This window comes from Trematomus bernacchii, unplaced genomic scaffold (assembly GCF_902827165.1).
Source record: "Trematomus bernacchii unplaced genomic scaffold, fTreBer1.1, whole genome shotgun sequence".
NCBI lineage: Eukaryota > Metazoa > Chordata > Actinopteri > Perciformes > Nototheniidae > Trematomus > Trematomus bernacchii.
The window spans coordinates 3,531,399-3,558,862 of NW_022988043.1; the positions used below are offsets into that span (position 1 = coordinate 3,531,399).

Genomic DNA, 27,464 nt, shown 5'->3' on the forward strand with positions numbered 1-27,464 from the left:
TTTAGTGTCTTAAAAGTAGATTGAGGTATGAAGGGTTAACGTTACATCTTAGGATAATTTTTAGTCATGTTCTGTATACATACTAACATATACTGTAAGGCCGGGTATACTTAGTGTGGTTATTCCATGTTTACTAGCTATAACATTAACGTTACATCACTCTTTTTCACTTGTTACTCAGTCAGCCAGAGTGCAGATATCACCATTAGATTCACAAACCTGAAACATCATCCATTTCTTCACTGCTGGTGATGACATTGTTGTCAGCTGCTGATACTGCTGCTGCTGCAGCTTGTGGCACCTGCTTCGATGAAAATAACGTACTAATATCCATAACTTTATAGGCTATTAGCTTAAAACTTGTCAGGCACTAGGAAGGATCACTTCTTCTTCAGGGCAGGGAAGGCTAAGCAGTACGCAGGCTACTGTCCCGCAGCGGCTGCCTCTCTGGTGGACTCCGGTACTGCACATCACTCCCGAGACGTTTTCAACAAAAACATTTTTTCTTTTTTTTAATTATTATTTTTTTAAGTGAAACATCTCGGGCTTTTCAGAAAACATCCGGGGCTTTGAGCCCAAGTAGCCACCCCCTAGCGCCGCCACTGATGTGCACGTTCGTGTGTGTTGGAGGAGGGGCTCTGTAAGGAAGTCTGAAGGAAGGGGCAGATTTTCTTCGGCTGCGTACTTTCAAATTCTAGCGCACTCAGCTGGTTAAACTTTCTCCATTCTTACCTACCCTACGAGCATAGTCTGTAGTTGGTGGTGCTTGATATGGAAGTGTTTGCTGCACTGTTAAAGGTTACTAAAGGTATGTGTCTTATCTGCCCCGGGAAATGTAAACCAAACAAACACGGCAGCCAGTTGGAAACGTTGTCTTATATTTCACAAATGTGTTTGTAAAACATTTAGCCATGCAATTGCTGAATCTGTCTTCATTTCCGATTGACTATGTTAATTTAAACCTTTTTCTTGGACTTCCCAGAGGCGGTGAGTGCCATTTAAAATGGTTTATGAGATAGATAAATTGACTCTTAAAATAATTATGTACTCAGTCTTGTACTTTTGACTTTGAAAAAAAAGGTTTGTTGCTCCGAATATAATGTTTATTGGTCATGATACCTCTCATAGCTATTTAGATCAGTTTCATATTTAAAACTCTTTTGAGAAACATAAATATTCAATCAATCAATTGAGGTAGGCCTACAATAGAGTGGCGAAGTCACGCCCACCTACTTCCGGGTAATGGGACCTTATTTCGGAAAAATTATGCATTGAAGTCAATGGGGAGAGAAAACTTATCTTTCGATCCCGTTTGAATTGTGCCATGAATTACACATATTATGTTTGTCAATCTTAAAAAATAATTTCCATGTCAAAAAAGTCACAGTTTGTCGTAAAACTGTTGAAATATAAGACTATGAAAAATACGTAACTAGAAAGACTACAAATCCCAGAGTCGCGTAAGTGATGTCACAATTGTTTTCCTCCACCATTCAGATACCTAAGATCAGCGCAATATAGATATCATCTATCTATATGGCGCTGGCTAAGATAAGATAACTTTAACAAGATGCCTGTGTGCTTAGTACCAGGTTGTTATTATACCAGCAATGGGTCTTGCTCGTTCTTTTGCTTCCCGTCTGATGAAAGGACCAGGAGTGGCTTGATCAAGTTAGCTACCTAGCTAGTAGCTAGCACGTTAGTTAGCATTACAGCCTTGTCATTTTTATTAGCCTTAACATGAAGTAACATTAAGTAACCCAAAATGTTAAACAGTAAGAGTAGTAGTCATATTTCGTGAACCCTTTGAATAGTACTGTCACCGGTGTGATCATTCTATAATACACCATTTAAGCCCGGGGGAGAAATGCTAACGCTAACGTTAGCATCGGCGATCTTCTCTACTTCATGCTATCTGCACAAATGGTTGACATTAAACATTAAAACGACCAGGCAGTTCAGAGAGAATCAAAGGAAGGCAGGCAGGCAGCTTTGCATGACATTCTTCAGGACGTGTTTCATTGTGGTGATAGTGAGGATAGTCAATCGTTTTGTTGACAAGACAGTAGTGACGGCCATCTTGGTGACGTGTGTTGTTGACCAGAGATGTAGTTCATTGAGCGTTTCACACAAACAAATGTGTTACTTCACAGTTTTACGACACATTTTTTTTTTTTTTACTTGCAAAATTATCTTTTAAATTGACAAACATCATATGTGTAATTCGTGGCACAATTCAAACGGGATCGAAAGATAATCTTTCTCTCTCCATTGACTTCAATACATAATTTTTCCGAAATAAGGTCCCATGGAGGTCCACCGGAAGGGGAGGGACTTCGCCACTCTATAGCGCTAAACACATGGCACAGCGTTTAGTGTTGTGCTGTTGCCCATTGGCACCATGAATGTCTGTTCCTTCATTTCATAGTAATCCATCCAATAGTATACTGACCCACAGACTGACATTGTAATCCCTAAAGCCATGTTGTAAGAATGGCAAACAAATCCATAAGCATTGATTTGAGAATACATGTAAGCAGGTGATATTTATGAGTTCCAAATGTTCCCATATGAATGATGAATGAACCACTCAATGCCATATTTAATGTTATCAGGAGAAAGACATTGTTTATTCATCAAACCAGTCAACTTTGGTCAATTAGCAACTTTAACATTTTGAGAATGCACATATGACAGTGACAACAAAAGGTTTATGGTCTGTACGAAATAAATAGCAACATTGCTCATTTACAGCTTGGCTGAAGAAAAAACAAAACAAAACAAAAGGGTTAATCTTCATATTAAAAAGGCATACAGATGAGTTGTAACACTCATGATCTCACTAATTGCTCAACAAAAAAATGCTCTCCTTTTTAAATAAAGCTTTTCAGTTTTAATATGCACCTTCAAGAGCCTGTTATAGTTAAATAAATAGAATGCTTTCCATTTTGTAACATGCACATCCAATTTGCCTGGGGAAAGTATTTACACTTCACTGATCCTACATGTCCAACCAATTCTCCACCTTTTTTCTCCTAAACAATTCTGCCTCTCCACAAACTCTCATACATACACAAATTTACAGTCACTCTTGCAGACATGCTGCACCTATTTACTATTAACACAATATCTAAGCCTATGGAAAGTGATCAAAATGCTAACAGTGAACATGGGAATCCATGTAGTGTAAAGAAGAAACAGTCCAAATACCACATCTTTACCGGGGGCTTACAAAAAGATTTAGTTTACAACTGATCATGCACTGTATAAATTCACTGTGTTATTTGGTTTTGAGAGTGTGTAATCAGTGGCTTCAATATCTACTTGTTTTCTTTAAGTGAACAAAGAAAAGACCTCCTGTGAAAAATAAGCACTCCTACCGAATAATCTAACAATATTTTTAGTCTTTTTCCCCCAGGAATCGTCACCGTCCTACAACAAGTGGTTTTACTATCTTTGAGTAAGCTTCAGCACATAACCAGGAGCTACTGCAGGGTTTTTTCTGTCGTGTCCGTGTTGGTGTAGAAACTCCTGGCCATCGCGCTTCAGGGTTGAGATGGGCAGTTTATTCTGTGCTGATGGGTTTCACTCTTCTATTTCATGACGCAAAGTAAGAGTTCTGCATGGAGTAGAGGCGGTCGATGGGGTTCCCCGCGCGGGCCTGCATGGAGTTGACGTCCGACGAGGCCATGAAGCAGTCACTGAGGCTGGTTAAAGACGTGTCGCTGTCTATGTCATGGAATGCAGAATCGTTACCTGCGGACACACACAGATAGCTGTCAGGCTGGTGGCAGAGGCGTCATTCAAAGAAACACAACAACACCCCGCTCTCACTGGAAAATCAATGCAATCTCGTATTTCAGATTTATAGCAGCGTTGGGAAATTATAATTACTAATAGTCACTTTGAGAAATGGCTGTTGTGTGTCATCACAATTTGGAGTGCGGTTTTGTTCGATATCAAAGCTCACTTTTTGCTGCCCTCGATGGGACAATTGCGGTCTATGAGGGAGCATGTAAAAAAGGGGCATCCTCCTAAAAGATCTGGTTAATAGCAACTGCTTCCGCCTTTCATAAAACCTCAACATGTTATTTCTCTGGAGGGAATAGTTAACTTTATTACACTCTGGATCTTAATGATAGTGTGCACAAAATGGGGACAGTGTTTTGAGACATATCTTTTAATGCCTTGCCAATATTGTTCTTTTCCCCAAACCAAAGGAGTGATGAGACTGGGGATTTGGGCTCTTACTACCGAGATGAACTAAATGGAGGCAAATTATAAGGAAGTTATGAACTTCAGGAAATGGTCCCTCTGGGGCTTGTTGAGGACATCGCTCGGAAATGTGTTATTCCAGTTACATCCTGTGGACTAACACTTCGATTGACTGATTCTCCCTCGCCTCTTTTGCATTTTAATTATTACACGGAAATCAGAGACTTGTTGTTGTCCCATTAGCTCACACAACCCTTAATCATCATTTGGATTGCACTTTATCTCAAGCTGTCCACACTGACCACATGTTTTTACCACCATTGGAAAACATCAGCAGTAACAGGGCATGTCTCAGAAGTGGAGGCGGGGAGTTAAAACCATATTAAACATATTGGAAAATGAACTTCAAAACCCACTAGCTTATGAGTATGCTTGTGTTATCTCATGTGGGAGGAGAAGCTGCTCGTACGGCTCTGTGAGCGGCTTAAATCAGGGGAGCTGCGGCCTGAACACATGTCCCACACTGGGGAGCTATGAGGTTGATCAAGGGACAGGCATGTGTGTGATTTTTAGAGCAGGAGTGGGTGTTTCGTTCTTTTTTTGTTGGTAGAGGGGGGTTAGAGTTGGTTGGATGCTCACCATATGGGTTCATGTGGTCCCCGGGCATCTGGGGGGGGGTGAGCCCCTGTTGGAACGGGTCTGTGCTGTAACCGTTCTGATCCATGGCGACCAGCTGCTGCTGCGGAGCCAGCGGTGTGAAGGAGTTCATCATCCCCTCCATCCGATTGGACATTACCTCTGCAAGGCAAAGATGGGGGAAATATTAGAAAAGAAACCTCGGATGAGTCTGTAAATATAAAATGCAGCTACGCACAATGGGCAAAAAAACAAGGGGGAAAACTTGATGACAGCATTTTCAGCCTGGACATGTTTTTCTTCATGCCTGGGAATTAAATATCTTCAAATTCACCTAAATCTGAGTTTCTGTTTTGCTCTTTTCTGGTCTGAGATAGCCATAACTCCCTCCAAATACCTGGCTTGCTTGCCTGTGTCTGTTAGTATTTCCATGGAAACCTACAGTAGTCTTTCCTGTGGCTTCTCCCATAATTCCTTTAACAAACACAGCTCTTGGCTAACTGACTTGTGAGAAGGACACAAAACTCTTGTGGCTTCATCACTGGAGCCCATCCCCCGCCCTGCGCTTTCCTTTGCAGTGGCTTTGCAAAATGACGTCCGCCATTTATTTATTTTGGCTTCTGGACAGAATTTATGACTTGTTTTTGATATAAAGTGTTCTTGTTTACACAGTGACATATTTGTAATGTGTCATTCAGTGTAATTATTCAATTTCGGAGCGCTCTTTTCCCACAACACATTTGACGACACTGCAACAGAACACAAGGAATAGAAGAAGCTCTTATTGTTGCTATCAGTGTTTTCCATGTTAATGCTGTTTAGCAGTCACCAGAAAAAGCACTGTAACTGTCAATATTTAAAACGATATATTGCATTGATACAATTAAAAGTGTACCTTAAGACATGTTTATGAAATATTAAAATGCTATGCTTTACATTCAATCTGAATCTAAAACGTTTATTTCTTACAAAAAAGTTAAGCATTCTGGGCAAAAATAATTAATGCCATAATCCATGAATGTCTCCACATCACATTGCATACTTGACATTGGCTTCCACTTGTGACATCCCAAAATGTGCTCAAACTCAGATTTAAAATGAGCACAGATACACTTTCTTCCTTACAATAATCAAACAAACTGAGAAAAGGGGGACTTTACAATTGTGAAAAGATAAAAAAGTTTCCCAGAGAAGGAGATTTGAGACAATGAGCCTCCGTTGTGTGTGCAGGGTAAGTACAGTGTTGTACCTTGGCCAAGTCTCTGCGAATTCTGTTGTTCTTGTTGTTGCTGCTGTCTTCTGGCCAACTTCTTCATCTGAAACGGAGGAGTTAGAATTGTAAGGAACCCCCAAAACTAACATGCGCTCTTTAATTTAAAAAGGATGCTCCTCTCTGTTCACCCTCGAATGAACCGTACCAAATCTGTATCTGAGTGCACTTCATTGTCAAGTATCAAAGGTTTTCACAAGATAATAATCAGAAAAGAGGAGGGCGTAGACATTTAATGCGAGTGAGCGAGGTTTGCAACTCCTTTTTTTACATTTGAAAAGGAATGCAGTGATAAGTTTAACATACATAGTTGTGGTGATTTATTAGCCGGGCTCTGAGATGGAACAAGGCTGTTGTATCTAATTCCTCCCGTGTTAGCAGCTCTCACCTTAGCTCTCTGGTTCTGAAACCACACCTGCACCACCCGAACGCTGAGTCCTGTCTCTGCAGCCAGCGTCTCCCTCACCTGAAAGCATCAAGAGAAAAGATTTCCAGCATCACACGAGAAAACAAACCCCTCCACAACACACTGAAATACTTTGCCTCCTTAACATCTATTCCACATTTCCCCGATCAGCCTCTTTGATTTGCTTTGATTTCATTGAAGGTTGAATGAATGCAGTGGTCTTATGGACCTCTTGGTTATTGCCTCTTCAAAGCCTTGGACCGGGTGCAGCGCCTGTTTCAGGGCCCGGGCTTTGGAGGCAGCTCTCCTATCTCAGTATGACATTTGGTGCAGGCGGTCTGCGTTACACCAGCCTGCCTCGGCTAACACAGAACAGAATGCTGCTCGCCACTTCAAAGCGCAGCTCTGAGGTGGGGGAGATTTTTTTAATTTGAGAATTTTATTTGTGAAACTACTGTAGGGCTCGTGGTCGGCATCTAAACCTCCATTACCCTAAATTCAGACCATGCAGACCTTTTTTATATCTTCTTGATGGGATTATTTGAGCTTTTTCTTACCTTTCTGCAGGGTTTTGAGGACACCTCGAAGGAAGCCTTGAAGGCCCGTCTCTGTTGAGTGGTCAGGATGGTTCGTGGTCTTTTGGGCCTCCTGGGATCCTTCCCATCATCCGACTTGCTCTGGCTTCCTATGCCTTTCTCCTGCTTGATGTCCAACTCCTCATCGTCACTTTTCTCTGCAGAAAGAGTCATTTTTCCATGTCATGAGTACAAGATGGAACCGACTACACCCTTTCAGTCAGTGACAGTCTGCTGATAAATATATTTTTGCTTTATGCTATTTCGGGAGATTCACACACCACAAGTGCATAATCAAAGGAGACACATGTGTTTTTGATACTTTGTTATCAATTTATTACAAAAGGGAAAAGGCTGTATGTACGATTAACCTTACAGAAGTCTTGGAGAGCAAAATGAAATATGCACATTTGTCACTGAGGCGGACTGTGCGCCACGTGTAATTTATTGCCCTCAGCTTTGTCTGATTTACACTAAATCAATCTCTGATAAGAATACTACATCAAGTGCAACATGAAAAAGGCAATGCTAGTACATGTGGGAAATGTATTTCCCATGAAACAGCAAGAAAACCCATTTTTTAAATTATATTTCAGACGTTAAAATAATGACAACTTTCAATGGCTAGATTTTTACTGTCAGCAGCAGGATATTACAGTTTTGGGTAGTAAAGAATAGTAATCTTAAATCTTTGTCATTTTTATGCAGCTATCCTACAACGTGCCATTAAAACATAATAATAACTTGGTGTTGTTGGATTTCTGTTATTAAAACAATTACTGTTAGTTTATTTTTATACATTAAAGTCAGCTTGCCTCACTGAAGCTATTACATCTAATAAATATAATGCTCTCCCAGAACAACTCATTAATTTAAGAGTTATTCTTAAGTGAATACACTGATTCTGTGTTTTGATTAGGAGAACGAAAGAGTACGAAAACAATATGTTACTTGTTACACACTGCAGCTTGAGAAAGGGGAGTATTCTTAAATATCTTTGCTTCCAATTAAATTGTTTGTGACATAGTTTGAAATACATCACTTAGTTCCGCATTAGTAGTGGGCAAATGCATCACCGTGTCAGTTGCCACAAAAGCCACAAAGTTATGTAAACATAACATCAAAACTATTCAAATATCCATAAAAAAGGGTCTCAAGATCTAACCCAGTAGTGTTGTTGATGAATCCTAATGATCCTTTGGGGTCTGGGGGCTGTAAGGAGAGGCACACATGATGGCTCAGTGTCTCCGGTTATCTGGTTCTGATAAGTATCTGTATTTCTCGTCCAAAACCTACATTTCGTCTGCGGCATGCCGGGGGTTAACCACTGTTCATGTCAACATTTTGAAATCTGGAGACATGCACAAAAGAGATGCCCTGCGATGCACCGGGACACAACATAACGAAGAAGACGCAGAGCAAATATTCCCACAAGTTGACAAAAGTTGACACAGGCACAGATGTATTTGACAAATTCCCCCCGCTTTTGTGCATGTTTAAATGTGAGCCAGATGGTAGTGAACAGTGAGGCTTGGCGAGATGCCTCATTGTGTGTGGAGGCTATAGGCGAGGAACACTAGAGCTGATAAGAGCCGAGGCGCAGGCTTTCTGCAGAAAGGCCCCAAATCCCTCTGTCACTCACCGTGATACAGTGATTTAATTCTTTCCAGCACCAGATCCTGCCCACGCATGGAGAGCCATTAATACAGGGTGGCTCGGCTCTGTCCTGTTTCCACTTCCTACTGTATCATAAACCCACGCTCCCCCTACAAAATCTGCCATTGAAAAGCTGCAGATGGAGCCATGTTTTAGAAGTTTTGACTGCCTGGTCTGCACGGGAGATCTCTTTTTAACTTATTATTTATTGACCTCTTTTGTCAACATATGGACTTTGCTCAAAATAACTATTAACAAACAAAGTTCTTTTAATATACAGTTTAAATAATATAAAACTAAGAAACATGCCTTAATTCAATCTAAAATCTGTTTTCAATTTATTTTTAAATACAAGATAAATAAAAAATGGACAAAATAACAAGTCCAAATCATTATCAAAAATAATGTAAAACTCATTTAAATATTAGTCACATCAAAAAGGGATGGATACTATTTTAATTAAAAAAAATAAACAGATACAATAAATGTGAGATCTATGAATAATCTTAAATATTAAGCAATTGAACAACTAGCTTAGGGAAATACAAATGTCTCACCTCTTTAAGTATTACTAACTAAAATCAGTCACAGTTTAGACACATGATGGTGCATGTCTATGTTGGCCCCCACTGAGATGGAGCAGAGCATACAGAATACAACACGCGGGTGCCATATGATGGTGGCACCCCGGTGTTGTTCTCACTCTTGTGTGAGAGGGTGCAGAGCGCTCACCTGAGTCTGAGTCATCGGGGCTAACCGAGCTGAGTAAGTCCTTCTCCCTCTCGTAGTCGATCTTGCACAGCAGCTGGCCCTCCTTCAGGACAAACTCATCGCCCTTCCTCAGCTGCCGGTCGCACACGCAGCAGCAGAAGCAGTTCAGGTGGTACACGCACTCCAGGGCACGCATCACAAACTCTGTAGGGGCGATTTTCTCCAGGCAGCCGCTGCACTTGGTCGCAAACAACCTATTGAACAAGAGAAAAAGATGATTAGAGCTTTCATCATTTTGTAATTGTAAAGTTAGGTTAAAGAAATAAAATGCATCGTTCAGTTCAGTACACTAAGGGTTTTGTTGCTTAAGCTTTCCTTGGTGTGTTTTGACCACTAGCTAATGGTTTCTAGATAGATAATACCGTGCAGCTACTGAAACTCTACTCTTCATGTGCTTCTATCATAGTCTAGCATTTTTCACTACCCTACAATTGCTTAATGTGGCCACATTGGCTGCTGTTCACCTAAAGTAACTGATAATTGCTTTGATTGGTTATTTCACAATTTAAGATTTTCACTAAATAATTATTATGGCCAAAATAATTCACGATGACTAGACTTTTTCAATATCTATAACAAAAGTGAGAAATATAATTATAAGGGGCATTGGGCATCATTCCTGTGGCTTTATTTTGAGTTACCCATCGAGGGTTTTTGACAAAGAGTCAAATTGGCTCGCCCAGCCTGTGGGCAGCCAGGGAGGTGACTCCTTTTGGCAGCAGCTCATCTGTTAAAATGTTCTAGGGTGGGCCTGACACCACGTCATTCCAAAAGAGCCCAGTCATAGGCACCCAAACCCCCTCACTAGTATAAAAAAGAGTCTGGATCGTGTTTCAGTGCAGTAATCACTGAAACCTGATGATCCCAATCAAGCTTTTGCTGACAATGTACACGTTTCTTTCATATCCACAACACTCTAAATGCATCAGATATCATATCGGAGACTGTGATTCATTGCTGACTACTGGGCTGCCCTGGGCTCTGTTCATATTTCATCTTACTGTCTAAAATCGTGCCCCCATGGCGCAAGACTGCCTTTATCACCATTTCCTAGACAACACCTCCATCTTCTTTTATATCCTTTCAGGAAGATGTTTGCATTGTTTTATTGGCGACTGAGAGGCATTTAATTTGTTCCGTGTTGTTCAGAAGAAGCCACATTAAGTGGAGCAAGAAGGCAGGGAGTGTGGTTGATCTTGTCCAGCCGTAAAGCTGGATTTATTAGCGGCCTCTTTGTTTGCCCTGGTCTGGAAGACAGCTGGCAACCGCCTATCTATTTGTGGTGAACATCTATTTCATTGTGCAAGGCAGGGAGGCAGCGAGAGGAGCAATTGACATCATGTGCTGGTTCGGGACAGGGATGAGCGATAGTGATGAATATAATGTGTAAATATGAATGGAGGGAAACCAAAGGTTGGTTTTGTTATGGTAATGTTGTTATAGGTGCTGATTGAGTACTGATACGGTGTGTGCGTGTGTGTTCACACATGTGTGTATGAGCAGCTGTATGCAAGCTGGAGACAAGACAGTGTGGCTTTTGTTGTTGTCTATGCTTTCTAAAATGATGACTCATCCGATCAGTAAATAATGTCATGTTATCTGAATTACGTCACATCAATTGATAGGTTATTAACTAGTTTCATATTTTATGATCACCACCTGTATCTGCTGCAGAATAAACGGCAGTTATAGCCTCCGATTTTCTTTTTTAACCATCACAAAGCGGCATAATAACAGAGATATCAAAAGCTAGCACCCCTCAGGGTTCACACAATCCTTTAATCTTTCATTTATTACAATAAGTTAAGACGATTATTATTACTAACTATGGAAAAACCTCAAGGATAATCCCTTGAAAACAGAACATTTGGCATGTTTCTCAAACAAGCAGCGTTCTAGTTTAAGTGACCTGCCAACCTGGATCTGTCTTCTAAACAAACTTCCAAGTTTGGACGCCAAAAAACTAAAGTCAAGAACAACACTTACTCATAAAATGTATCCGACCCAAATTTAAAAAAGGAAATCATACATGGACACACTCATGTAAAGATAATATTCAGGGACTTGTTTCCTAGTTTTTAGAGGGATTAGTGTGCTACATGCTGGGATCAGGGGAAAGAGGTGATGAATCTGTCAAGACGAGTTCCCAGCTCTAACTCTTATGTTTAGCTCATGATTGCCGGCTTAGGACTAAGAAAGAGAGCAAAAGTTGAGGAAATGACTTGTTAGCGCGGGTTTGATACGTCCAGGGCTCCGCATTCACCTACGACCGCTCTCTCAAATCTTCTCATCTAGATGAAAACATTCTCATTCAGCCCTCTTTCCTTTCTTCTTTCTCCTCGCCGCGTCTAATCTTGTAAGCCATTATTTTTCTATTTCCCCTCTCTGTCACTTTGCATTATTTTTGGTGCTGTAATTCCTATTCGTCCCTTCTGGAATCTTCCTGTCCTGCTTTGTCCTCGGGTCTAATCCGGACTTTCTGCCTGTTTTCAGTCCCCGGTCCCCATTCTCCGCGGGGTTCAGATGGAATAGCCATGCATGACGCCCCTTCTATGGCAACCACACCTCCACAGGAAGGCAACGGCGACTTTTCGGATGGGCAGAGAAGGCCTTTGAGAAGCTGGCAGCAGAAGTAAATCCTTCTCTAAGGAACAAGGAGAATTAGCAGGGAGCAGTGGACTAGGGATTTAACCCTACCCCTCTCCTTTGAAAGGCACAGTCAGTCCCACTCCTGCGGCTAGCCACAATCAAACAGAGGAGGAGTGGGGAGGTGGCAGTGGGGAGAGGAGAACACAAACTCCCTGAATGACACAAGCAGTGGATTGTGGAGGAGCCTAATCCCACTTTAATACCTTTCCAAGTTCAGCTGCTAAAGAATGCTCTTTAAAACAACACCACTGTGTGAGCAGTGAAGGTTGACCAGGGGGAGGCAAGCCATTCAGCCTCCCGAACATTACCTGATTAGTGGTTTGAGCACTGGGCCTGTGCGTAAGATGTAAATGATTATTTTATATATAGAAAAACATAACGTTAGTAGAAAAGGAGACTTCACAGCTCTCTGTAAAGCTCCACTGGGATATTAAAAATATCAAAGTGCTGTAGGTGTGAGTGGAATAAGACTTAAAGTGATTTAGGTGAGCCTTTACCACGTTCTGACTCTACTTGATCCCAGTGACCCATCACACTAAGACCTGTATTCACCTCAAATCCACTTTCTGGACATTCAGCTGTTTGGGTAACATGACTCCCGGTGTCGCAGAGGCAGGCTCAAAGACACCACAAAGAAGACCACCAGCGGGACAACCCACGTCCCCCAGCTCTCGCTTTTTCCTCCTCCCACACCTGAGCGCACAAATCAAGTGATGAGACTTCTCCTGTGTGGATCAATGGCCGCATCTCAAGCAGAGAGAAGTGTCAATATTTACCCTGGGCCTCCCCACAACTGGACTCATAAACGTAGAAAAAAAGTCAATCTCAGCACATACCTCCCTCCCAGAGGAATCATTACGTCCCTCTTTTTAATCCTGTGTCCACATACCTGTAATCCCTTGCTGTTCTTTCTCGCGTTATCTATGGTTCTCTCTTCCTCTCAGTGACAGATTATCACACTGTTGAGGCTCGTAAAGCTACAAGCTGTGTTTTTAGCAAATGCATACAAAAAACACAGACAAAAAGGAATAAAAACGCATTATGAAGAAGACAAAAGCCAACAGAGACCGACGGTTATTTTGTCTGATGAACACTTCACCCAGGCCAAGTGCAGCTGAGAGACTTCAACCTCTCTGCTCTTCTTCTTTCCTCTCTTTTTCAGGCACTTTTGAGAACTATGCACTCTCCCTTTGAACAGATTATGGGCAATTTAAAGTGTGACAACATCTTAAGCTCACCACATGTTGCCAATGATTTCCCTTCTACAGACATTACATTTAATGCTTCTGCCGCAGTGATAAGCATCAGGAGGACTGGGCGGGATAAAAGAAACCCAGAAGAATAAGGAGAGAAGAAGAAGGGGGGGGGGAGGAGTGGGGAGAGTATGGAGCTGCTTATGGCTCTCGATAATCATGCTACATTTAGCAACACATGCAACAGTCTCACCTACTCCCCTTTTGCTATTGAACAACACTCGGAGAAACACTATAACAATTAAGGGAAGAATAGCTCGGGCTATTATGTCACCGCATCCCTTCAAAGACAGAGGGGATGAGGATTATCCCGGCAGCAGCTGTAAGCTATTACTTTGAAGATAGGCTCTCGTGTTTGAGCAGGAAACCTGTGGCCATGCCAATCACGGCCGAGGTGAGAGATGAGGGCTGGGAGGCAGGTCAGACGAGGGCCTCCGGGCAGGACGAAGGGCATGTGGAACACTCGGTCAACCGCGCACGCCTGATACTTCCCGACTACATTTCGAATCAGGCCTTTCCTAGCATCTGAGCATAGGTGATTTTGAAGTCTTTACAGAGTAGTTGGAAGTTGGAGGAAAATAGTTGATCACAATCCTTGCATTTATATTGTGTGTAAAAACCTTAAAGTAGTGGTGAATGCGCTTTTTTGCCGGGATTTATAATTAAACGTTTGTAAACACTCATATGTATTCGATAGTCAGTTAGCTTAGCTTAGCATAAAGACTGGAAGATAGCTCGAGCTAACTAAATAACCAGCATGGCACATTACCACCATTGGCCCTTTTTACACTTAGACTTTTCTACGGATTAAACAAATGAGATAAAGCACTTTAAAAGAAATCTTTGTAGGGCTGTTTCCCAGTTTCCCGTCTTTATGCTAAGCTAAGCTAACTGTCTGCTGTCTGTAGCTTTATATATTCCAAAGAGATGTAAGAGTGGTATTGATCTTCTCCTCTATTTTAAGGCAACAAAGCCTATTTCTTAAGATCCCAAATATTCTGATACCTCAATGAGCTTTCAACTACATTTGAATGAATAGCTTATTTTTCGTTCCAACATTTCAGGTGGGATCTTGTTCTCTGGAAAGACAACAAACAAATCCATCTCAAAGAGGCAGAAAAAGGTCTCTGGATTGTTAAACAGCCACTTCTCAGCTCCTCGTGAGACACGCCTTGTGTGTGAAATGGTTCTTAGAATCAGCATCAAAAGCTTCAGCTTTAGAGGAAAACATTTGATGCCCAGATGTTGGAGGCAAACCTTTTAAACTCTAACATCATGAAAATTACTTTGTTATGTATGGTCCTGTTGTCCTCTAGAAGCAGCCGACACTGTATAGACGCTGACCACACTGGTCTAAAAATAGCAACCTGAATGTAGCTAATACAAGTGTTTGATTGCTTGCAGAGGGACAGATGATAACAGGACTCTCCAAAGGTTTTACTTCATCACAGTGAAAAAGCTTTCATTCGTTTTTCGCAATGAACTTTCAGTCCAGGTGAAAAGCCCAGTACGGAAAAGTGGGGCAGATAATGCTGTCTCTGTAAATGATCTCAGTAGCTGACCTTGTTTCATAGTATCAGCATTTCTCTTTGGAGCAAAGATTCATGGAGAGTAATGAAGCCAAATAAAAAGTGCCATCCTTCTGCTCCCAAGGGCCAGCTCCAGTCAGCTCTAAAAGCTGCTTAATCACCATCCCGTGCTTACTACATTAACATAATAATGGCCTTTAAATTGAGGCTCTTTGTTTTTTAATTAAACTCCCAGCAGGTAAAAGTAAAACACATTAACGGGAGATGTGTACACCACTAATGGCCCAAAGGTGCCTTCTTCATCACACGGCTCTGGCCACAGGGTTCTGCTTGTTCCCCGCACTGAAGCGCAGCAACGGGCTGCCTGCGAGCTCACAGGGGAGGAATGAGACGAGCAGATTGCACTTGGCATAGCAAAGATAATAGCGGAGACGTGTTCGATGTGTTAGTGTATGCATACGCACCTGCCCTACATCTCAGAGGGAGCGCAGTTAGTACAAGCTGCTGAGCAGAGTTATAGTGAACACTGGGTTACAGTTAGTCTGGAGTGAGGTGTTTCCAGGATCGTCTATCCCACACGTCCGCTATTGTGAAAATAAATATGGCCACTTTATTTCTATGGCAGCATGAGCTCCTATGCGCTGGAATGTGCGGCTCCTCAGACGAGTCCCCGGCCAGACAGACATCCCAGGCATATCTGTACATAACGCCATACCGCACAGCTGCACAAAGAAATCCTAACCCTTAAGTCGTTATTCAAATGATCTCATTCCAGGAGGCTGTGTTTCCCAGATTACTCAACAGTTGAAATACAGTTTGGAGAGGATGAGGTGCTCATGAGTATCCTAACTGACTCAAGAGCCTAAAACACATGCAAATAGTGTGCAGATATCTCATGATTTTAAAGCAAATGTGTGAAGGTGTAAATTACACTGCTGTCAAACTAAATGAAATATGGGGAATATACTGTGTATGATAATGCTACCCATAACAACACAGTCCAAACGGCATGTTCTTGCAAAGCTCCAGGAGTGACAGAGGTATGCCGAGAATTGTCTTGCAGCTTCAAGCGACCCAAGCGCTTCTCCTTTACATGTATCTGCTAATGAGCCACTAGGAAAACAGCGTGGAAATAATCCTCCCCAGCCACACAGGTAGAACAAAGCTCATGGAGTGAAAAGGACAGTGTATTGGGCAGCAGAGGAGGCTAAGTACACAGCTAAATACAAGAGTAAGCAGGCAGGCACACATGATGCTGTTTGGACAGCTGCTGTTCCTGAGTATGTAAAATGAGTGCAACATCGCATTTAGGCTCAGCTTTTAGAGCTCACAACAAACAATACTCCGAGCAGTGACTGGAAAGATGTATGTTTTTTTGCATTCTGCTTATTTTTTTTTTACCTGTTCCCAAAGTGGAGTTGATCCCTAAACAAATAAATGACAGGACTGTGAATTACAAGGCTGTTATAAAGTGCTCAGCTCTGCCTTTTGTCACTCCAGTAAGTGAAGTTTGTAAGGGCCATCACCGCTGGAGACGTGACATGTTTACAATGCGGTGCCTCTAAAAAGCAAGACGCCAAGAACAGAGCTAAAAAAAATCCCCCGTTAAGCACCCGTAAACTCTTCTGTAAAATCATCTGCACCCATTTTATATATTTCTTTACAATTCTACCGCTGGGCCTCCCTTTGCTTTGCCCTTTCCTAGCTAATCTGCGTGAGGTGAAGCAGAGCCCAACATCGACAAACCACTGCGAGTGATTGCCGCTTCAGAAAGAGCTGGGAGAGCTGAGAGAGTGATGGCTACAATAAGTGTAATGGCTATCACATGTTACAGAGCTACGGCTGACTGTAACTGCCCACAGATACACAACATTTATCCTTATTTCTTTATTTTTCCTAATGGGACTCAGGACTACAAATTCTCTTGAGGATATAAAAACAATTATGATCTCATGTCTAAATAACTAGTTCTTAAAGGGTTAATTGTGAAATAAGTAACGCTAAGATACTTTACTTTCTTTATTGTAAGAAAATAAATGGACTCATCTTACTAGATTCAGAGCTGGAACGGTTAAAAAACAACATTTGGATTGGAGGGCTTTATAATTACTATTGACCTAGAGGTTCTGGGTCTAAGAAATAAAACAAACAGTAATATGAGGTGTTCTAAAGCACAAGTCTGCAAATATGCAAAGACAGGGTCTGGTGGAGAGCATCACGCTTTGGCTTCTTTTCTCCGCTCCTAATCTGTGGGCCTACACAATATTAAGACGGCTTTGGAGCCACTTGTGACCCAGCTGTGCACTAATGAAAAATTCCACAGCTCTGTGCAGAGGCCAATGGAGCTTGACCCCTTTCCACCCTGAACCAAGCAATGTCCATCTTGAGGAGTTTACCAGGGCTGAAAGATACTGGATTAATAGGTAGCAAAGGAGAAAGAGAGACAATCTGGGAAAGACTGAAAAAAGAACCCTTGTGTGTTTCCCCCTTCTTCTCTTCCTCCAATCTTTAGTATATTGGTGTGAAGTAAAGTGTTTGCCCAGGTTTTAATGGGCGAGAGATGATCTGGAGATCATTGTGATGGAGGCTGGTTGTATGAGAGGGCTCTATTTATTTAACAGAGATTCAGTCTAAGCCCAAAATTAGTTTGCAGGGGGAACAGAATGAGAGGCGACCGGGAATTAGAGGATGTTCACAAGATCCGGATTCATGTGTCTGTGATCCCACTCCCCTTGATTCTCTGTCTCTGCGTCTTAACCGAGACAAAAGAAAGAAGACCCGGCTGAAGTCTGCCGACTGGATGAGGATATACAGTGAGCAATTATAGAGTAATGTACACCATGTTAACTACTCACACAGGTCAATAAACAGTGGTCGTTTTTATAAGGATGTATATGTTTTGGTCTGGTATGTCTTTCATTATCTGTTCCTTTTGTTCTTTGCATTTATTTATCCGCATTAAAACACAATTTAATGAACTCCAACTCTTCTCCTTTAGTTGCAGCCACACAGACACATAGTCATGCAGATAACATCTAAGAAAATAGCAAAGAAATTTAGAGGAAAATACACAAGATTTATAATGAAAATGGTGCAAATAAAATGCCTTTTTGATGACAGTGTCGCATTTTAAGGGAAATAATGAGAAAAAGTTTAAAAATAAGACATCACATCTCAAAATAAGATAATGTTGGCATTTGAAAGACTGCGTCAATTGAGCAGGATCAATACCGATCATTTCACCTAGGCCAATCTTAACTGCAAACTTAAATCCTCATCAAAACAAATGATAATAATCTCTATAGGAGCATCCAAATAATGAAAGCTCTTGAATTGCCACATACTTTAAAAGATGAGTCCATCTTTGATACCCCTGAGGGAATAGACTACAGAGCTGAATAAGGGATGGGGAGGGCGGGGGTGAGAGAAAATGAAAAAGGGAAAGCAAATGAAAAATAAACATTGTTATTGAAAGACAGGATGCTTTAAGACCCGGGGGCCAGGGATTAACATTCAGATTAGCATTCAAATAATATATTTGAATTTGTGATCAGCAGTCCTCTTCAAAGAGCTAAATCCCAAGATTAGCAGGTGTTATGCTAAAAAGCTGTGTTTTTTTGTCAGGAACGTAGCTACACTAGCCAAACAAATATGTCTTTCAGTGAGAGGGGGCTGGCATGGATGTATGGCTGTAACCATGGCGACGGACTGGTAGTTAGGAGCCTTGGAGAGGGTGCAGTGTTGGAATGTGTCAAACAGACAGAGGGGCGCACAGACGCCGCAGAGCAAACCAAAAACCTGCTGTTTCACTAAAGACCATCCGCTACATTACGGAGACCACCTACACATTCCAGGGATCTTTGGGTCGGCCGGGAGAGAAAGGTCATATTGCATCAGTATTATTATTTCTTTTTTAATATAGGCTTTCCCACTTGGTATGATTTAAGAGTGCCTGGCTGAGGGAGTCAAACATAAAAGTGATGAATGTCTATTAGATGAATACAAAATGATAAAGCTCTGCTAAAAGAATCTCATTGTGTTCAACAAAATGCCAAATGCTCCTCATTGTATCTACCCTATCTCTCTTAGTTACTTCAATTAAAGTAGAAATGTTTTAAAATATACTGGAAACAAGAGAAAAATCTACCACATTCTGTAAACATGTTGTTAAAAATAAATCCAATTACATGTATCTGATATCCTGTTTAATGTATGGTATATTCATTTATTTACATGTCTTTTTAATTAAAAGTTGACACTTTTATATTAAAGGATTATGGCTTATTAAGGATTATTTTATTTATTTTATTTACAAAGACTAACAGATACAAACTATATTTGTGATATCTGAAATACATATATATAAAAAAAAAATATATTATTTAAACTCTCCCTTGACTAAGTAGAGTAAAATGCTTCTAATTATTAGAAAATATAATATATATAAAAATACAATAGTATTATTTTATTATAACAATCATATAATAAAATAATATAATCTAGGAATATGAGTACTTGTATGTGTTTTTAAATACATAAAACGTGTTCAATTGCACTTAAGTGGAATAGTTAGTGCAGAAAAATATATCTATTTAATTTTCACTATTGCTATTTTTACTTAAGTATTGTATCTAAATATCTTTATCACTGGCTAAAGCAGACAAATTAAATAAAGGTATACTTGAACATTAACTGCAGACTCATATGATTCCTTCATTTATATTTCTGTTGCTACTTGTCATTTATTTTGATTATTTGTATGGTTATGCATACTCACAGATTAAAATCATAAACTTGTTTAGTTTGTTCCCCTTGTGTTATCTTTGAAGAACCACCTGCAGCAATGAATCTGTTGAGGATTTCAACATTGTTATCTATAATATGCATTCCACCCTCGGTGCAAAGAGCCCTATAAGAACAATCAAATAATTGTGTGGACTTGCTGCAACCTGCATTGTGTACGTGGGTGTTTGTGTGTTAAATCTTGAAAGGGAAATTCTCTCACCATCGCAGCAGCTAATGTTACAATGGAACTATTTTGTTCATGTCTTTTGCCCGAGGAGGTCTGGCACAGTCGTCTGTAAGCTCTTTTGCTCTTTCTCTCTGCTTTCCACACAGCCGTTCACACCGCATGTCTCTGTCATGTGGTTGGTGGAGTGTAAAATCTTATCTCTCCAACTGGAAAAGAACAGGTTCGGCAAAATTCCCTTTTCTCTCCGTAGAGCCTAGAATGGAAGAGCATGGCACGGCACGTCTGGTCTCTCCACAAACCCAACCGACAGTATCTGCATGGCCCTGCGGCGCTAACTTCCAGACAACTCACACCCTTTAGTGACTGCATTATGACCCCTAACAGAGCACTGACAGGGTTTGTGTTCCCTTTGCTTTATAGAGGACGGGACTCAATTCATTGACATTGTCGTGAAGCCCGCAGAGATACAGGTGCCTCGACTCGGATGATTCAAACATATAAAGCCTGGTTAACCGGCATGATATGAATTCTCCAGAGAGCGTGATGCAGCTGTAGTTATGCATATTTCGCCTATCTCACTGGTGCCCCTGCCACTCATTGTGCACATGATCGGGCCGATATGGATGCGTATTTGTCTTTAGATGTGATGACAATGTCCCCCGCTGCAGTGACACCCGTGGCCAGCCCCCTCAGAAAAAGGAAAAAGGTTTGTATTCACCCTCCGATTTTACACTCTCTTTAGCCCACGGAGTGTCTTTGTGTGGCGGGGAGCAGCCCCATTCTCTGTGGCTGTCTGAAAAAGCAGCTGTTTCTATAATGCTGTGGCAGCACTTTATGTTGCAGAATGATAAATGAAGGGGAAGAGGCAGATCTGAGGTGCAGCTGAAGCGCACACACGCAGAAACAATGGCATAGGAGGGCCTGTGCACTACATGGATATGCTCTCTACCGCCTCTCTCTTTCAGCACACACACACACACACACACACACACACACACACACACACACACACACAACACACACACACACACACACACACACACACACACACACACACACACACACACACACACACACACACACACACACACACACACACACACACACACACACACACACACACACACACACACACACACACACACACACACACACACACACACACACACACACACACACACACACACACACACACACACACACACACACACACACACACACACACTTAGCTAGAGGTTATGAGAGCGTGTTGAAACAGGGGGGGCTAACCGACTGACACGTCCCACCAGTCCCAGTCAGACCCAGGGGACAGAGAGGTTGTGGTCCCCGTCCCACCGGGACCTGTCGCTCCTCTGGCCTCGGGGCAGTCATCTTCCTCTCCGCCACCGACCTAATGACAGAGCCTGCAGGCCTCATCACTCCACCCCCTGCTCCACGCTCCTCTCGCCCCGTTGTCCTACCCAGGTGCCTGTCAGAGGGGTGTCTGCTCCGTGACTGGTGTAGCCGTTCACATAAAGCCCCCCCCCCTCCTCCACCTCCTCCTCCCGCCGTGCCTCCTCCCCATAGCCCCGGGCTCAGCCTTTCATTTTGAAGTGGCGCAGGCCAGCTCTGCACCAGCCTGGGCCCTCGGCCTGCAGCCTGCTCCATTGTTTGGCCTCAGAGAAAGACTATTATTTCAACTCAATTTACTGTGAGTAAACACTGAGCGATAAGGCCCCCTGTCCTATCCCTCACACACACACACACACACGCTTCTCTGATCCCTCCCTCCCTGACCGTGGGCTGTAATATACACTGCCAACAAATCACTGCTCTCTGCCCATTGCTATCACTGGCTTTAGAATGGAGCTTACTAATTCACTTTCCAACACAGACCAGAGGACAGGCCTCATGTGTTGCAGAATATGGCTCCACCACCGCGTGGCATTTAAAGGGGCTTGTGACCCTATGGTGGGCTGTTATAAATTCTAAAAAACAGCATTCTCCCATCTTTACTAGACTATTCACATGCTAAACCTATTCAGATACAAATATGCAAGGATCCAAACTGGGATTCAGTGCTGTGAGAGTTTATTAAAACACAGCATTTTAATCACAGTCGGCATCGGTAATATCAAAGACGAGCCGTTTGATGAATGATCAGATGAATAATCATGATGGTAGCTTTTTGTGTTTCGAAGACAATGGACATGGAGTGACTCACAGCTGCAGGAATGAGACATGGTGGCCAAGTGTATAGTGAATTATACTTAGAGGGAAATTCTTTACAGATAAATGTGACCTTGGTGTAATTTTTCAGTCTGTAGCACCTCTTTTGCTTTGAAAAAAACCCCTGTTTGTTTGTTTTCCATTGTTTCACCACAGAAAAGCCCTCGATCCCACTTCAGTGTGAGAACCTGCACTATGTCTTAATTATACAGAATTATCAGGCAGCTTTAAATAGCAGTCGTTTGCACTGTCTCCGCCTTATGTGGCTAATATAATTATTGGGAGCCTACTTTATCTTAGGCAGAAAGAGGCTGACACAGTAGCACAAACTAATGTGATAAAAGCTTAGCATATCACGGCTTGATTCGAGGATTTTAAAGGTAAGTGTTTATGACAAGGTAATAATGCCTCATGCAAAAGGCTGGCCTGTAAATTGGTTAGTTAAGGCATGATGGATGAGGGGGAGCCTAACCTTATTTCCAATAGAGCCTCTTGATTTCTAGAGCTGTGGATAATGAATTTGATTTAATTAGACCATCCCTCATCTAATTAAAAGTGGGAGAAATCTGACCCTGTGTGTAGTCTTAAAACGGGCAATTCTTCCAACCATATGGACATAACGGTGCAAATTCAGCATTTTGAAAAAAAAAAAAGCTTTGTTAAAGATTCATCACATTAGCACATAACTATTTATCCAACCCATCCATTATGAAATAAGTATCACAACATAATAAATAAAAGAATATGATTATTGTGTGAAATAAAAACAAACTACCAGCCAATTAAGAATGGAGTTGAGAAGATGGTACTAGGGATTAGGCAACAGCTATAAAGGTCCAATTAAAGTAGTGATTCATCATCAGATTATTAATGAAGCTGGTGAGGGTCCTCCGCAGTATTGGTAATGGGCTGCTTGGCCTATCTTCCGCCTAAACCCTCTGGGTAGACCTGCTCCTTACACTGCCAAGGTAATCTCTTTAAAGGCCAAGGAGACCCCGCCCACCCGGACCCCAAAGGCTCTCTCCAGTTGCTCCCACCGCCTGCTATACTCTGCGTTTCACCTCACAGGCTTGACAACTCTCATTATGACTCCAACTTTTCTAGGCTTCACCTTGGAGAAAAAACACAAACTCTCTCAACTTGATCATTCTGACAGCCCCGGGTGTTGTATTTGTCATCCTTCGACTAACTGGACGTGCTCGCGAGAGCCGGGGATTCTGAGGAGAAATGATGGAAAAGTTCAAATATCCGAAGCCAGCTCTGATTCGCTTCCGGCTCAGATGATGTCAACGGGTGGGTGGGAGGATAATATCCCTATTATAAACTGTTTGCGTATACTGGAAACCCTTACAATACTTATCATTGACAGTCCATCCCCTAATGCCCCTTGTAGGCTGAAGAACCACAACACACTACCCCATAGATGCTTAGGTAGCCAACAACACTGCAGATCCAATTACCTGTAATACACACTTCAGTTTATCTCAGTCCCAGTCATTATCTAAATTGCCGACATATTATTAGGGTACCTGCTTGAGAAGTGTGTGTGTTTCTCTTTGTCTCCTAATAGGGCCCAAAGGGAGGGTTGTTTTGAATGTAACCCTCAGCAGGCTATAAAGAAATAGGCTTTATAACTGTTTTTCCCAAACAAAGGCATGCGGGAAGCACAGAACACTTCACCATTATGCACCAAACACAAACGTATCTGTCATGACATGGTGAGTGGTGGAATCAGGAGATTAATTATGTGATTGTGTAGAAAGGAGCCGGGCCCTCAGTTGGAGTAGTCCCTCATTACATTACTGCGGGCCTCCAGAGGCACCCAATTGACTTCGGAGGCACACAGCTCCTCCATGTAAGACCTACACTGATTGAGGAGTGTGACAACTATTAAAGGTTGGTTTTTGCATGCCCTTATAATTGTGCAACTCTAGCGTAATACGTGCAGGTGAGAACCAAACCCTTGAGGTTAAAAGCCCTTATTTTGTGCTCATTTGGCAGTCACTCTGAACACTCTGAATTGAATTTGATTGACACTTGTAATCCTTATTCTCTTAATTATAACCTTCATGAGATCAACGTGGGCAAAAGTAAAAAAGCTAAATTCCTTTGAAACCATAAATAATCCTGGAGCATTATATATCAAATGGAATTTATTTTAAAAGCAGCAGATTGCATTGCTTTTAACCGCCAACATTCCTCTTCAGATTATAGATATTAAGAACAAATAATACTCCAAGAGGAAAGAACCTCAAACTGCCATCATGTGTTGGTTACATCAAGAGTTAGTAGAAAATACTTTCCTTCTCTCTTTGTTTACCAGTCACTATCTTTTGTTCCATGTTGGCATTTATTTAATGAGCAGACCATGGTGCTGAGACTGTCACAAGCCCACCAAGAGAGAACCGAAGGCCGATCGCACCTCGCATCATTCAAATCACGTCCATGCAAGTGAGATGTACTCCTGACACTGTCCGCTCCTCGGAGAGCGATATATGCAATTGCCGAAAAGCTGCGGCTAGAAAATGTCTCATCCATAGGGACGCTCACAAGCAATAACACACCATATGAGAGACAGACAGCTAGATTGAATAGAGAGACAGCTAGACAGGCAGAGATCAAGTCCAATCCCGCTCCCGTCATCTGGCTGTACGCTCACAGGTCAGGCTTAGATAATCTAATTCCTGGGCTTTTCCCACAAAAAGCCAAGTGCCACTCAGGAGAAGTGGCAGGGAGAGAGAGAGAGGGCTTTTGGGAAGTGGCTGTGGAGATGGTGGTGGTGGTGGTGGTGGGCTTGAATAATTATGAATCAGGGAGCTTAACCTTCTGGGGAGTTAATTTGAAGAGCACTGGGGATAGGGGAGTGGGACTCTTTATTTCCCTGGGGTGCCCCTAATGCCATTGTGAGGGAATGGAGAGATCAGGACACGCAGCAATATCGTGTCTGTTAGCCACCATATGACGAGCTGACCCCGGAGCCGCGCTGCACAATCACACCTGCCGTCGTCAGGGCTAATTTGTTAAACATATCAATAGCGCTCTGCTGGTCTTTTATCTGCCACACCGGACCATTGATTCAGCCGCCGCACTGAGTGACAACACCCGACTCCCCTTTGACTTCACCGCCTCATCCTCTCCGCCTACACACACATCAAACCACTAGCGCTCTATAAACTGGAATCTTTCTTTTTGGGCAAGAGAAAAAAAGTTGGATGATAATCAAAGCACAGATAAATAAATCAATTTAATATCCATTGGCACGCTTGCCAATCGGCAGAGATACTACCTACTAAAAGCCTATTTACATCACATGTTCCCAGCCCAAATGCACAGTAAGCAGTGAGAGACACAACATAAAAGAATGAGGGAAGACAAAGAGAGGATAGAGACACAGAGCGAGGGTTAGATAAATCACAGCATGCAGAGAAATGATACTTTGCAGCCCTTGGCTTTGCGAGAGCTGGAATTCCTTTATTTGGAGCGGGGGCCTCTGTCCCGGGCTCTCACCAGGAGAGTCTCCTGTCATGTTTGCAAGCATGGAGGTTGAGAGATCGGTTGGCTCGCTGCTGGCTGGCAGAAAGAGCCTGTTGTGTGGCAGCAGCAGCAGCAGCAGCAGCAGCAGCCTATGGCAGCACAGAGCTCCACATCTGGATCCAGTTTGCAGGGAGCACACTCACACAGGCCTGACTCTGCCAAGGGGAATCTCAACCCTTTGATTCCTACTCCCATGGCCCGCTCTAATTGTCATCCCTCATTATTTAGTCAAAGGTGGAGGGATGAATCATAAACTATTACAGAGAAATGACATTTCCTGCTCCGAGAGAAATCCTCCTCAACCTCACTCCCCCTCTCATCCCAGCTGATAAGGACAATGAATTTCAAACACGGCTGGAGTGCAAACATCTCTCAGCTCTGCTCATATCATTCATTCGGACAGTCAATTTGAGAGGGGATGTTAGCTGTCAGGAAAAATCCAAATCCAAAATCCAAAATAAAAGCTTGTGTTGAAATGGGCACTCACAGTAGCAATTATTGGGATTAGTGGAAATAAAAGCAATATGTTTTTTGCTGTCAAGTACATATAGCAATACAATAAATGAGAACTTCATAAAGATTTGTCCTGAATCAGAAATCGTAACTGTGTCTGCATTACAACGCTCATCATTTATAGCAAGTACAGACAGAATAAATGCAGCGTTTATGTATGGAGCATCTTTGCATGGCTTGAAATAAATCCTTCTATAAAGGTTATCATAAATGTAACCGATACTATAACTTTCAAATATCTGTGCAGAATACTCATTCAAGTCTGCCCCAACAAACAAATCATCACCTAAATTCCAAAAACGTATCATTCATCGTTTGGAGACACACCAAATAGATTGTTCAATTGACAAAGAGTAAGATAAACCAATAATCCCCACAAATATTGGGGTATCACAAACGCACAATAATGTTATGCTCTCGTCACAGCAACAGACAAGTAAAGCTGATAATCTGGCCAGTAATGCCAGGTATGTGTCTGAGAGCACAGGGCCAAATGTGATCGGAGAGTACGCCACACTACCGCTGTCTTTGAAGTGTGTCATTGTTTGTTTTGGAAACTCAATTATGCGTGAATGTGTCCCGTGTTTGCAGGTGTTTGAGTGTGAGACGTGCCCTGTGCTTTACCTCTGGAGCGGAATGTGCGTTCTACTTTCTGTGACACATGACAGCATCTGTCTGTCATTCAGCCTCTCAGCCACAGAGAACTGTAGTGACGACGGATCATTTAATCCTTTTCAAGATCATTTAATCTGAAATGGATAGGAAGTTGTGGGATAAAGTTCCTCAAATAAAGCTCTCCTCTATCGGTGCTTTCTCTACCATGACCAGGTTTCAGCATAATGTACTACCTACTGTACACTGAATGAGAGAGATGTGTATCTTCTCTCTCACACTGCTTTGACTCTTATTTTATAGCGGCCATCATTCACTCATCACCGGCTAGATGAGCCATTATTCCTAGTGAATGTTAAGCCTACCATCAGATTAAGCAGTCTCTGATTTCAGTACTAATTGTGCACGTCCACTTAAGAAGCTGACAGCTTGGCGAATGAGGAGGCTTGCAGGCCTCGGCGGCACGACACTCATCCATCACAGCCTAACCGATTGCATCCCTCTGAAGGCTCAACACGCTAACACCATTAGCTCTACTGCTGGGCATCTAACTAGCACATCACTCACACGGCTACATGCTAACAGCATTACGGCTAATGCTGGCCCTCTAACTAACACATCCGTCATAGGGCTAGAAATCCTACGGCTCTACAGAAACACGTGGA

General features: G+C 42.2%; 1 protein-coding gene across 2 annotated transcripts in view; it reads right to left on the reverse strand.

The window, feature by feature from the left end:
* Positions 1 to 2,621: 2,621 nt before the first annotated feature.
* Positions 2,622 to 27,464, reverse strand: part of lmx1bb (LIM homeobox transcription factor 1, beta b) — a 43,710-nt gene continuing 18,867 nt past the window's right edge. The window contains exons 3-8 of one of the 2 annotated variants that reach the window (XM_034118376.1): positions 9,491 to 9,723; positions 7,085 to 7,260; positions 6,510 to 6,587; positions 6,101 to 6,167; positions 4,855 to 5,013; positions 2,622 to 3,756 (exon numbers count right to left, since the gene is read on the reverse strand). In XM_034118376.1, the coding sequence (XP_033974267.1) occupies positions 3,599 to 3,756; positions 4,855 to 5,013; positions 6,101 to 6,167; positions 6,510 to 6,587; positions 7,085 to 7,260; positions 9,491 to 9,723 (871 nt within the window). In that variant the 3' untranslated portion in view covers positions 2,622 to 3,598. The remainder of the gene's footprint in view (positions 3,757 to 4,854; positions 5,014 to 6,100; positions 6,168 to 6,509; positions 6,588 to 7,084; positions 7,261 to 9,490; positions 9,724 to 27,464) is intronic. The other variant, XM_034118377.1, reaches the window with a different exon arrangement.